At 38.6% G+C, this 14,733-nt stretch overlaps 1 protein-coding gene across 1 annotated transcript; it reads right to left on the minus strand.

Annotated features, from left to right (window-relative positions):
- Window positions 1-688: 688 nt before the first annotated feature.
- LOC141613740 (uncharacterized) lies at window positions 689-2,587 on the minus strand. Its single transcript, XM_074432483.1, has one exon. The coding sequence runs from the start codon at window positions 2,585-2,587 to the stop codon at window positions 689-691; it is 1,899 nt and encodes a 632-aa protein (XP_074288584.1).
- Window positions 2,588-14,733: the final 12,146 nt, after the last annotated feature.

Genomic DNA, 14,733 nt, shown 5'->3' on the forward strand with positions numbered 1-14,733 from the left:
TCAAATGTAACCCAAAATTATAGTACAAATAGCTATAACTTTAAGTTTGGTAAGTAAAGTTATAGGTGAAATATCTATAACTTTACCTTCCCAATATTACTTCTTAAGATACCGTTATTAGATGAAGACCTATACTAGCTAATCTTCCTGGAGATCTTCAGTGATATGATCTTCTCTTTATCTTGATCATATGCTCTTCATCTTGAGCTTGTTATAGACTTGATCGAGCATTTTGCTTGAGTGATCATCATACTTGAAACTTGTTACAGTTACTATGACGCTTTAAGAATCTTCAATGTTATAGTTCAAGCCGCTATAACATTACTTGAATGATGCTTCATAAATCTTCAATGTTATAGCCAAGGTTGCTATAACATTACTTGCTTAACTTGTAAACTTAGGTTAATCTATTAAAGACTAAACAAACGATTACGAGCAAGAGTGTATACAAAAATGAAGCACACACTTGTCATTATCAAAACTTAATCATATATCTACATGGTCCAACAAACGCGGTCTTCCACTCATCCCCTTCTCGAATCCTCATTTGATGATAACCACTCCTCAAATCCAGCTTAGAAAAGACACTCGAACCAGAAAGTTCGTCAAGCATATCATCAAGTCTCGGCATAGGAAAGCGATATTTGATTGTAATGTTATTTACCGCCCTACTGTCTATGCACATTCGCTAAGTCCCTTCCTTCTTTGGTACTAATAACGCAGGTACCGCACACGGACTTAAGCTCTCTTGTACATACCCCATATCCATCAACTCTTGGACTTGTCTCTGTAACTCCTTTGCTTCCTCTGGATTACAATGATAGGCCGGCTTATTAGGCATTGCCGCCCTTAGAATCAGATCTATTTGGTGTTCAATACCACGTAAAGGAGGCAACCCATTTGGCAATTCATCCGGAAACACATCCCGAAACTCTTCTAACAGCCTCTGTACTCCACGGTTATCACTCACACCAACGGACCCCAATTCACGAACCATCAGCACATAGGTTCGTTCTCCACGAGCTAAGGCCTCCTCAACCTCCCGAGCCTCCATAAACATACTCCCCTTCTTTATTTTTGACTCTCTAATCTTATGAGGTGACATAGGTTTCAGATTATATGTTACATTACCCTTCATCACGCTATACACATTGGATCTCCTATCATGTTCAACCCTTCTATCGAATTGCCAAGGTCTACCCAATAGAATGTGGCATGCATTCAGAGGAACTACGCCGCACCACACCTCATCAGTATAGGGTCCTAAACTTAACGAAATTAAGGCCTGCTTCTTTACTTGTATCCCATTCTCCCCATTCAGCCAATGTAATTTATATGGTTTAACTCGGTCTCTAGTTTGCAATTTCAGTTCATCAACAAGGTCCCTGGATACCACATTAGTACATGACCCACTATCAATAATAAGATTGCAAATTTTATGGTTTATCTTGCACAGAGTGTGGAAGATCTGTTCTCGTTGCTCGGTTTCAGCTGAACCCATCTCCATATGCAAATTACGCCGCACCAAACATTCCTCTTCACTTAACGGATCCAAATCATAGACTACTCCTTCACCATCAGCTCCAACGATCTCTTGAACCGTTTCCTCCTCTGGCGTGACAAACACAGGGATCATATCATACAATTCTTGAGCTGTTAGGGCTCGCTTCTGAGGGCACTCATTTGCTATATGATCATAGCCTTGACACTTGAAACACCGCCTCAAAGAATTCCCTTTTGGCTTGACAACACCCTTTCCTTTGTCTTTAGGTTCTTCTTTCGGGGTTTCTTTAGGCTTGCTAGGAGCTGGCCTGGAATAAGAACTTGTTCCCGAACTCGTCCCCTTGTAGTAAGCATAAGGTTTTCGTGCCTTATCATGTTTTTCAAATTTTAATGCCAATCTGCAAACGTCGCTAAACCCATCATAATTCTGGATTTCTACCTTCGTTGCAAGTGCGGATGTTAGGCCCTTGATAAATCTCGCCACCCTTAGCTCTTCCTTCTCCTCTAGATCGCACACAATTGACATCTTCTCAAATTCTTTGATGTATTCGGTCACCGACATACTTCCTTGCGTTAAAGATTGAAGCTTTAGATAGTTTTCTTGCTCGTAGTCTCTAGGCAGGAATCGTCTCATCAAGTGCTTCTTTAATTTAATCCAAGATTCGATCTTATCTTTGCCTTCCTTTTTCCTCTGTTTTTTCAGATTCTCGTACCACAAAGATGCATACTTTGTAAGCTTCAAGATTGCAACTTTAAATTGCTTCTTGTCATCATACTCTTTATACTCGAAAACCCTCTTAGCTTGTCTTACCCAATCTAGAAATTTTTCCGGATCCATCTCGCCATCAAAGTCTGGAATATCGAGTTTTAAACCCCGATCATCATCGTTCTTGTTTCTCGACTTTCCTCGTGGCTGCTCGTCTTCTTCAGATTCGGATGGACTGTCCGAATTCTTTTTCTTCTCTTTATCCTTCAACATGGCTGCTATGTTCTTCAACACATAAGACATCTGAGCCATCTCTATCTTCAGCTCGTTATGACCGTCTTCCCATGTTTTCGGAGCATCATCACCGTCTTTAACCATGATTAGCAACATTCCAAGACAGATCTATTAAGGAATAAATCTGAACCTTGCTCTGGTAACAAATTTGATGTAAAACTATATGAATAAATGAGTTTGAACAGATCATGAGACTGTTCGTTTGTGGTTGCTAAATTCGTGGGTGTGTATGTTGATCTTAATTGATAAAATTGCAGCGGAATTGTGTTAATTTGACTGTTTAATTCGTGACTATGATGGTAACCGGATAGTATAGTGAATCCTAGTCCTAGCCTCGCAAGGTAGAAAACGCAGAATCAGGCAATCAACCTCGCAAGGGTGAGCTAAGACTAAGCTCGCAAACTTAATCGAATAATGCTCACAAACGTAAACAATATTATTTCTGGAAATCAATGTGTGTGTAATTCTGATTACACGGTCCTACTTATACTCCTACTCGATGTCACAATATGACTCGAGTCCTAATTCCTCAGCTTGCAAACCAAGCTATCTACCTCTTTCCTAAACTAAATAGGAAAGTTATTAAAATACTAATAATTAAAATACAATCAGATTTAGGGTATTCTAATTAAACTAGGATTAGGAAACATCTTGCTTTCCTAACTTTATTTGGAAACAGTAAATTAAACTAATTTATTATTCCTACACGATTTAGGAAATCGTGTATCCTACTCGGCCTAGGAACTGTGAGGTGCAGCTCCTACTTGGCCTTGGGAACCGTGATGTGCAGCTCCGTTGCCTTCCCATTTCAGCATTAACACACTATTCGAACCAAGCTCAAACCCCTTTACTAGTTGAGTCACATTTCGACTAATTAGGATTTCATTTGCTTGTTCCGAGTATGCTCCTGCATCAGTAAATTTTACATAAATCACGTAGGACTCGATAGGTCCGGTGTACAAAAACTTAAACTTAAACTAGGGTTGGGTTTACTTAAAACTCGAGGTTTCTTCACAGAGTTGTTGGGGAAGCACATTGAGAATGTCGGTTCTTTTATTTTCTTCAGTAATTGAGCTTTAGGGAAGTACCTCTAACAAGACACACTCACGTCACGAGAACGTGAAAATTTACCTAGATAGATATAAACATTACGTTTTGGATATTCTTCGCTTCTGCTTTGAATTCTTGTTGATTGTCTTCTAGCATGAAACACTTAGGACCTTCAACTTCGATGATGTGAAGAAGAAATATGGAGGTTGATGAGAATTAACACCAGATGTGCCGCATAAATCCTCGTGATTGACGAGCTCACAGGATAAGCTTGGAGTAACTTTCTCAACATGCAGATCACAATCAACAGGCTTGTTAAAAACCACAAAAGATAAAGGCAAAACATCACTTTTGGTCCCGTCTACCACAGTAGTCAGAGTACCAGCCCGCAAACTTTTTGTCCTTTTTCGTCTTTTCTTTTCTTTTTATGGAATTGACTGAGACTCCTTGATACAAGGTTTAAGAACTCGAATTTTCAGAGTTGACAAATGTGATTTCCAGAAAAAAAAAACTCACTTTCTTACCATCAAGGAGTTTTTTATAAATACACGCATCAATCTTTAGCTCGGAGTGTCCTAAACTGAAAGATTTTATTTTCCACACCATGGAAATCCCTGTTCAAATATCTTCTAGGGCCATTCTCATCCAAAGAATTAACCATAGCACAACCATCAAAATTAAAAGAGACCTCACTTGTAGAAGGTGAAACATCAATAATTGATGTGACTCTTAATTGTGCACATTTAGTCCCCTAATTGAACTTATTTTGCATATTAATATAGCATTTCATGACCATTTTATACGTCAATTCCTACCTATTTTGCTTTCCTAGTGCATTTCATATGTTTTATAGGAAAGGAGATAATGAAGCGGAATCCCCGTCTCTCGCGTATATTCGGAAGCTTGTTGACGATCTTGGATGGACTAGTATGAAGAGGAGGCAAGAACAATGACGAATGAAGTAGGAATAAAGAGTATACGTAGATCATAGGCCTATAAAGCAAGAGGGTGGAAAAAGGTATCAAGACCCGTGCGTCCTAAGCACAAGACGGGCGAATCGCCTTGTCCAGATCCGAGCGGCCCGAGCACGAGACGAGCGGATCCGGGAGCTTTGATCCGGGCGTCTTCCTTGCAATCCGAGCAGATCCCTTGGCAGAATAAATTGTGCTTCAAGCTGATCCGAGCGGATCGTGTTAGGAGTAGCAGTCCAAACTGTGCATCGCCCTCGGGACTTGCAATTTCCTATTTAAAACTTAGCATTGTTATTTACTAATCCACCCTTGCTTAACCTAATGATGTGCTACTATATATACTCCATTTGTAATAATCAAGAAAAGGTTCCAAGAAGAGAAAATCCTCTTAGATTAGATTAGGAGTAGATTAGAATAGATTAATCTCAATCATTCCACATTAATCTTTCCTTAATTATTGTTCAAGTTTATTATTATTGGGTAATTGAATATTATTGGGTTTATTGGAGAATTGAAAACTCTTCATCAATCAATCAAGTTCTCTTCTATTATTCTTTCCTTTCCATTTATTCATCTTAAGTTTGGTATAATCTCTTTCCTTTTTACTCTCTATTGTTTATTCCCTCATTCTCTTATCATGTTTATACTTGTTGTGATGATTGACATCATTAATGACATGTTTCCCATGATAATGAGTGAGTAGTTCTTTAGCTAGGATTAATAGGGAATTAGGGGAAACAAACATGGGGATTAATCTATGCATAATCTAATATGTTTTCATAATTAAATCGCTTGCTTGTTGCGATTTCAATTATGCACATGTTATGTTTGATGAAATGCGAGCCTATGAATCCTTGCATTTTTACCCATCACCTATCTTTTCAATGGGGCTTGTAAGCTTATACACCAACTCGAGCCTCATTAGACCATGCATATAGTTTAATAGGAAGGACTAAGTCGACTTGTAGGTGTTGTACAATCTAATCGATTCGGCTCCGGGACCCAAACCTTCTTAGGGATTGTAAGCTTATACACCAACTCGATCCCACCACAACAATAAGTGCTTGCTTTATAATTGAGAACATGTTTGTATGATCAACTCCCATGAATCCCCTATGATCCCATGACATCCTAGTACCCTTTATTATTTGTCTATATATTTATTTGCTTTATTGCTTGTTTTACTTTGTTGCTTGCATTAGTTTAGAACCAACTCCAAACCAAATCAATCGTGACACTAGCATAAATTGAGATAGATAGACTTAGAACCCAAAGCACACCGTCCCGTGGATCGACCTCGACTTAACCACTAACTAGTTGTTTGTTGAGAATATAAATGTGTTTGATTGAGAACCCCAACGACGCTCTCCATCAAAATGGCGCCGTTGCCGGGGGCGGTGTTATGTGATTAAGTTCTTACTTGTTTGTCTATTTTAATTGTGCTTTAACCTTGAGGAACTTGTTCCTCAAGGTCGTTCTTACCGTTTTATTGTATTTTCCATGCTTGTAGTTGTTTCCTTGTCCTAGCTATGATGGCTCAAGACTTCACACATGTAGTTTGGGGTAGATTTTTTGAGTATGACTACAATGGGTATGGGGAGTTTAAAGAGCAAGTCAACACAAATCTACCCTACAACTCATACAATGAAAGTCCTAACTACTACCCCGACTTTCCCCACCAAAATCACCACATCCAATATCCACAACAACCACCCTCCTAATACCCACTTCACAATGAATTTCAAATGCCACAATACAACCACTTTCACACACACCTACAACAAGAAATTGAGCATGAATTTGACATTCAAAGTATGGTCCTCCAAATGATGAGAGATCAACAAAACTTCTTCAAAAAATTGCTAGAGGAGACCCAAAATAGGGACAACGTCCTTCAAGGCATTGTTACCCATGGTGAGGAGTTGGCAATTCAAATTGCCCAACTGAAGGAAGCCCAAATAACTACTCCTCACCATCCTTTAGACATTGATCATGAATGCGAGTTTGAAAGAGTAACCTTTGATGTGGAAGATGAGAAGTGGGAAGAGCCAATCTCCTTGAGCTCTTGTGAGTACGAAAATATTGTGTTTGATGAAGAAGACATGAGGTTGAGTACGCCAAATACTCTTAGCCTTTGTGAGTATGAAGGTGTGTCCTTTGATGTCAATATTGAGATGGTGGAGGATGAACTATTGAAGAAAGATGAGGCCCCCATTTATGATTCTTATGACGATAGCCATGATGACAAGATCGTGAAAGAAGCTTGTGAAGAATATGTGTCTTGCGAGGACCTTTGGAATAGAGGAGAAGAATGGACTTGTGAAATCACCTTACTTGAGGAGCCCATCCTTGAGAAATTTGAGGTGTCATATCATGAAGAAAATGAATATGCCTCCCCTATTGCCTATGAAGACCATTTCACACCCACCATGGAACCTATGATTATTGGAGATGATATGCTGGACCTTCTCTAAAAAGTCAAATCATCATATAAAGGGTACTTGGTGGAAAAGCTCAAGAACAAACTTGCAAATGAACTTACTTGTGGAGGTTTGGCACCCACAATTTCAACTCCTAAAGTATCCGGTCATGTAATACCCCGTATTTTTATATAATAAATTAAATGGATATTATTATATATTATTTATTATACATTTTATATTACTAATTAAGTCGGGTAAATTGTTGAGTCGATAATTATGTTAAGTTATTTTATTTAACTCGCGTAGTATCGATACAAGTTAATTGAGACGGGTTTATATAGGATTCGAAATGTGACCAGTTGAGCTGGCCCAATAACTGTTCAGCCCAATTAAACCCTAAGCCCATTAACCCTAACCCTAACCCTAAAACCTAAACCTAATAACACTACCCAACCCGCCTCCCTCTTCCCTCAGCCGCCTCCCTCCTTCACCAACATCAAAACATCATATTCACGCCTAGAGAGAGAGAGAGAGAGGTCGTGGGTATTGATGGCGCAACAGGGAAGAGCTAGGGGTGTTAGTCGACGTTCATAGGCGGCCGTGGTGGTTGTTATGGTGACGGAAAGGTAAGCACTCCACATTTCTCCTCTGTTTTTCGAATTTCAGTCGGGTTTTTGGGGGTTGTTCGCGCCTTGTTGAGGCTTTGTTAATGGTTGTTGGCAGGGTATTGGTAATGGGTGGTCAGGGTAGAGTATTTTGGTGGTGGTTAGGGTGGTCTTAGGTGGTTGTAGGGGGGAGAGAGGCGGTGTCGATAAGGGGGTAGGAAACGGGTTTGGATGCGGTTTCAAGGAGTTTAGACGGGGGTTTTGGGTGGCACCACCGTGGACTAGGGGAGGTCGAAACGGTGGTCTTTGTGGTGTCGGTGTTCGTGGGTTGGCGGCGAGAAGAACGGTGGTGATTTGGCAGGGGTTGAGTGATACCTGCGGTGGTTGCGAGTTGAGGAAATGGGGCGGGTGGTGAAGCACGGTGGTGGTGAGCAGCGATTGCGGGCCCCTGGTTCGACTACGCGCGCGATCGACCAGGGTGGGGCTGGTTGTCGGTGGTGGGGTCGATGTGGGCACCACGGCTGGTGGTTGTCGGGGTGGTTTGGCGGCGGTTTAAGGGTGTGGGCGTGAGTGAAGTGTGAGTGTAAGAGTTGGGTTATTCGATTTGTTTTGAAGCGGGTTTTATTAGTTAATCATTATAATTCGTTAATCGGTCGTACTTTTAATTAATTAATTTAATTCCCGAGTTGATTAAATTAATTAAAGACAGATTTTGAGTCGGGTGTCGAGTTATTCAAATGATTGATTCGGGTTTTTATTAAATCGCAGAATTCGTTTAATCCTTTAATTATCATTTGATTTGACTTCCGAGTTATTAAAATAAAATAATAATTAATCATAATTAATTATTCTGAGTCGGGTTTGTTTAAATAGAAAAGTTACTATATCGGGAAAGTCCATTTTAAGAAATTATACTTTAGTAACGGTCTATTTTGAGAAGTTGGGTCAAATACTAATCGGGTTATTTTAGCTATCAGTTGGGCATAAGTTTGGTGTCGGGATTGTATTTCGGGAAGCTTCTATTTTGGGAGATTGATATATTTGGTAGTTAGTAATTATAAATATTATAATTGTTTTAGGTGGCGGATTCGTGAAGGATCGATAATCAAATTCATTACTTTATTTTGGATCGCTTAAATCGCTTAATTGGATTTGTGGCATTTGAGGTAGGGAAATACACTTGTCCTATTATCGTCGTTGTTGAATTGTGTTAACTTGATTCCTGGTTGTTGATTTACGTGATCATTTATATTCGGGAAGGTGATTGACTGATCTGTTCGTATTGAGTATGATATCACAACATCGGGTAAGCGGCATGACTTTATGATTTATCGGTTCGGTGATTTATATACATTTTGGCATTGCATTAATTACTATTGAGCATTTCATTTACATTGGAGTTGGAGGATGATGTGGTGGTGACGATGTTGAGATACGATGTGATGTTGTGATAAGGCCCAGGGGCGGGTTCGCAGGACTTGCCCTGGTGTCCTCTTTGTTGAGTGGCAGATCGGCCGGTCGATATATAGTCTAAGGGGATCGGTATGGCTGGGTTGTCCGGGGTATGAGTTGTGTGTGATGAGTTGAGATGGAGATGGAGGTGACGGAGTATCATGCATATCATATTTTATTGTTTTATTGTTTTCCCTACTCAACCTCGTGGTTGACCCTGTGTATTCGTGAACACCTGTGATGAACCGTTTTATGGGGAGCAGACTTGACAGGTTTAAGAGATAGGACGGGAGCTTGATGGGCGTGAGACACTGGATCAGACGACCTAGTAGCTAGATCATCATCTAGAAGACTTCACTTTTATTTACGTCAGTTCTTGTAATTTAATTTGAAAAGAGAATTTGTAATAATTAAGTTAAATATTATATAAATTGCCTTGGAGTTTAATTTGTTATTCACTACCTCGGGAAACCGAGATGGTAACAGTCCGGTTTATCAAGGAAAGTCTTGACGAAGACCTCTTTTATAAACCGGGGTGTTACAAAGTGGTATCAGAGCGAACGATCCTCAGGCCTAAACCAATGAGCCCAATGAACATAGGATGTGTCTAAATAAAATGAACCCCGGGATAGAACTGTTAGGAGCACACTAAGGTAAGGTATGAGTTAGGGGCCCCCTCACACCGAACCAGTGGCCCTCTCAGTTTGACTCGGACAACCCTGAGGGTATATGAGAGAAAGGGTAGAAAAGTTGCCTAAGGTTGAACCTGAGATTCATCTATCGTTGCCTAGGTGTTAATTGATTGATACATTGATTATTGCAGGACAACGCTACGGTAAGTAATTTGTATGAATGATGTGTTGATAGCACTATTATGTCTAGTAATATGCGGTTGCGTGATCCCGAAGCCATGCTAGTATAGTCTTGTGATAGTAATTAGAAACACTATTGAATTACATGTTTATAGTTATAGCCATCGTGAATTAGATGTAAGGAATAGATCGAGATGCGAAGGGATTTTACGGGATAAATGTTTACGAAAGTACGATGTGAGATTTAAGATTAGGATGGGTTAGTATCGATAGTATGATTGTAAGAGTTGGAACATATAAAATGAATGACATAGTGATAAAACACGTTTTGGTTAATGTTACTCTTTAATTGACCTTACTGCCATATCTTTTCTGTTTATTGCCTACCGATGAAAATTATATGAGAGATAGCCTTGGGAGTTAGTGTTCATTTGACGTTGGTTTCATACTTATATGATATACGGATTAGGAGTAATAAATACTTTAGTGAGTTGTGGTTAGGAAGTCCCTGTGCAGTGATGTTTGACCAACGATTTTGTAAAAACCTTCATTTAAATTGTATTAATAATTTTCGCATAATTCCAACTCCATCGATCAAAAGAGTCGCATATGTTTTCAAATTAATAAGCCACGAAAAATCTTGATGTTTCAATATTAAATAATAAGTTTTGCAAACTGACCCAAGTTTTAGACCAATTGTTGTCACATGTTTGTTTGGACCAACTGAATTGTAAAATTCTTTAAAAATGGAATTCTTGTGCTTTAAACCTAATTCTTTTTCCCTGTGTTTTTAATCTCCGTGTTTTATAAAAGTAATATGAATCAAGTTTTAATCGAACGGTTATTTGTTCGTGGTCTTTGGAAATTACAACGTGAATCAAAACATTTAAAATATGCGTCTATGTTGAACTTTCATACGATTGTTTGATTAAATTAAGAGCCTCAGTAAGGTGAATTTATAATGTTTTATATGACGGTAGTAGCACGCATGTTCAGTAATTATGTATCTTAACAAGCGACAAAAATTTAAAACTTAGTTGATAACATTGTTGACATGATAGTATGAGTAAAATTGAATAAGCTTAAATTGATTTCTAATCAAGGGGTGAAATATGTTATACGAGTCTAGTTGTTTGCATATTTTATATGCATTTGGCAGGTTGTAATATTTTATATCATATTTGCATAGTGGTCGGACATATATGAATAATAAAACTATATTGTCGTACCTAGGTAGAAGTTGATGGTATTAAAAGTTAATTTGATTGTTCTAATATACTCGCATGAATGTTTACAATAATTATGTTTAAAAGTTTACACATGGATGGTAGTAATGATTGTGTCTAAATGTTCACACGTGTAGGACGTCATCTGAGTTCTAATGCCTTTCATGTGAGTTGTGTGCCTAAAGTTATACTTATTACTTTCATTGCATTAAATTATTTCAATTGAACCTAAAACCTAAAACATGATAATAAACCGTGTTGTTATTCATTATTGAATATGTTTGTTATTATATTGTCATAAAATACTAAAATGATTTTTGCAATTTCAGCACGACGTTTGACATATCTATATTCTCGAGTCGTTACTATCAATTATACTTTAATAAAGATTGTTTATGATAATTATATTAGCAATTATAATGGGATAACGCTTTTGATGATTCACATGATATGCATTGGTTTAAATGATAGTCGTTATAGTTACGTTTAGTTGAGCCGTGAATATAACTGAGTAAAGAAGTACAATTAAAATCCTGATGATTGAGGTAATAGTCGTGCATTAATAAAGATAGGACTGAAATGAATAAGATGAACCTGTAAATTACAATATATGAGTCGACACCTAAGCTTGTTTTGTTTAAAGGAATTGAATTAAGTTGACCTTGAGTTTCGTAGTAAGCTGTAAATGGATTCTATGACGGCTCTGTTATAAGATTATGTTAAGAAAATTATTCACCGTACAACATGAAAGTAAAAGTTTTGGAAATGAAGTTAGATTTTGTCGTGTGAGTATAAATTCGGAATGAGATTTCCAGCTAGTGTCTGATTGTATGGTTTCATGATATTTGCTAGTCTGGAGTAATGAAAATAGAACGGAGTCACAAGTAGTGGGTTAACTTAGTCATGTTGGGTTGTGGTTAATTACGAATGTCAAACCAGGAAATGTAATGTGGTGATTTAAGTGGGTTGTGTGTCAACATGGTAAGTTAATATTAGCATGACAGGTAACGAATAGTTGTAAAATTGGAGTAGTTAAATACATTTAATCCTTTATGTCATGATGTTGGGTGCAGTCAAAATATATTCAAAACCAAGAACGAAATTTTATGAATGATAGTCTGGTAGGTTAACTTTACAATATCGCCGTTACTCGCTTGTTGACTCGACCAATAAGTTGTAAAAAAATTGTCAATCAATGTGCTTTCGTCATTTATGAATAAATCCCAAACCCTTGTTATAAGGATTAAAATATTTCTAGGCTGATAAATATTGCGAACTGGTTGTCTTCATTTTATTGGTGATTCGGTGACTTGACCTAAATCTGTACAATTAAGTAAAGGAAAGTCAGACTGGACCTATTAAGGTATAAATCTTCATAAATCGATTTAGTAAGTTTTGGACCCTAATTATTTCTCATGTTGATTGATTCCCTATGTTTCTAAGGTAAAAGATTACAATAATTGGTAAAATGAATAATTACTAATGATTTTTACTGGTGACGGTAGCCTCTTTCAGTCGTTAGCAGTAGTTTGAGAACTTTTGTTATAATAATGAGGTTACGAGGACGTAACCATGTTCTTAGTTGGGGAGGATTGTAAAATCTTGATGCTTAATTTGCACTTGTTTGTAGGTTATAGTTGACCAAGTTGACCTTTAGTTGTGGGGTACCTATGCGGATGAGTTCTATATGTTTTGTTCTTACTTCTGTTATTTGGTTGAGGTGTAAAAGGAGAGTGTGATTAAACTAGAGGTAATGAGTTATGAGTTGGCCTATGAGCCGAGTGATGATTACGGGAGTTATGTTTACGGTCCAGTGCGACCATGGTTATTGAGTTACTTGAGTTTGAGACGAGTAAAGACGAGTTAAACTTCGGGACGAAGTTTATTTTTAGGAGGGCAGAATGTAACATTCCGTATTGTTATGTTTAATTGATGTGTCGAAAGTGTGTGTTAACCGTGTTAGAAATGGGTGACGTCCGTAAGTACGATATGCAATACCCTTCTGAGTTTTGGGTACGGAAGCGAACTTCGGGACGAAATTCATTTTAAGGGGGGAAGACTGTAATACCCCGTATTTTTATATAATAAATTAAATGGATATTATTATATATTATTTATTATACATTTTATATTACTAATTAAGTCGGGTAAATTGTTGAGTCGATAATTATGTTAAGTTATTTTATTTAACTCGCGTAGTATCGATACAAGTTAATTGAGACGGGTTTATATAGGATTCGAAATGTGACCAGTTGAGCTGGCCCAATAACTGTTCAGCCCAATTAAACCCTAAGCCCATTAACCCTAACCCTAACCCTAAAACCTAAACCTAATAACACTACCCAACCCGCCTCCCTCTTCCCTCAGCCGCCTCCCTCCTTCACCAACATCAAAACATCAGATTCACGCCTAGAGAGACAGAGAGAGAGGTCGTGGGTATTGATGGCGCAGCAGGGAAGAGCTAGGGGTGTTGGTCGACGTTCATAGGCGGCCGTGGTGGTTGTTATGGTGACGGAAAGGTAAGCACTCCACATTTCTCCTCTGTTTTTCGAATTTCAGTCGGGTTTTTGGGGGTTGTTCGCGCCTTGTTGAGGCTTTGTTAATGGTTGTTGGCAGGGTATTGGTAATGGGTGGTCAGGGTAGAGTATTTTGGTGGTGGTTAGGGTGGTCTTAGGTGGTTGTAGGGGCAGAGAGAGGCGGTGTCGATAAGGGGGTAGGAAACGAGTTTCAGATGCAGTTTCAAGGGAGTTTAGACAGGGGGGTTTTGGGTGGCACCACCGTGGACTAGGGGGAGGTCGAAACGGTGGTGCTGTGGTGTCGGTGTTCGTGGGTTGGCGGCGAGAAGAACGGTGGTGATTTGGCAGGGGTTGAGTGATACCTGCGGTGGTTGCGAGTTGAGGAAATGGGGCGGGTGGTGAAGCACGGTGGTGAGCAGGCCAGTTGACGGCCCTGGTTCGACTCGCCGGCGGCAGTCGACTAGGGTGGGGCTGGTTGTCGGTGGTGGGGTCGATGTGGGCACCACGGCTGGTGGTTGTCGGGGTGGTTCAGGCGGCGGTTTAAGGGTGTGGGCGTGAGTGAAGTGTGAGTGTAAGAGTTGGGTTATTCGATTTGTTTTGAAGCGGGTTTTATTAGTTAATCATTATAATTCGTTAATCGGTCGTACTTTTAATTAATTAATTTAATTCCCGAGTTGATTAAATTAATTAAAGACAGATTTTGAGTCGGGTGTCGAGTTATTCAAATGATTGATTCGGGTTTTTATTAAATCGCAGAATTCGTTTAATCCTTTAATTATCATTTGATTTGACTTCCGAGTTATTAAAATAAAATAATAATTAATCATAATTAATTATTCTGAGTCGGGTTTGTTTAAATAGAAAAGTTACTATATCGGGAAAGTCCATTTTAAGAAATTATACTTTAGTAACGGTCTATTTTGAGAAGTTGGGTCAAATACTAATCGGGTTATTTTAGCTATCAGTTGGGCATAAGTTTGGTGTCGGGATTGTATTTCGGGAAGCTTCTATTTTGGGAGATTGATATATTTGGTAGTTAGTAATTATAAATATTATAATTGTTTTAGGTGGCGGATTCGTGAAGGATCGATAATCAAATTCATTACTTTATTTCGGGTCGCTTAATCGCTTAATTGGATTTCTTTGGCATTTGAGGTAGGGAAATACACTTGTCC

This window comes from Silene latifolia, chromosome 11 (assembly GCF_048544455.1).
Source record: "Silene latifolia isolate original U9 population chromosome 11, ASM4854445v1, whole genome shotgun sequence".
In the NCBI taxonomy this organism is placed as follows: Eukaryota; Viridiplantae; Streptophyta; class Magnoliopsida; order Caryophyllales; family Caryophyllaceae; genus Silene; species Silene latifolia.

What these genes read in the sequence shown, in the direction of transcription:
- LOC141613740 (XM_074432483.1), bottom strand. Translation starts at nt 2,587, where the DNA reads ATGGTTAAAGACGGTGATGATGCTCCGAAAACATGGGAAGACGGTCAT.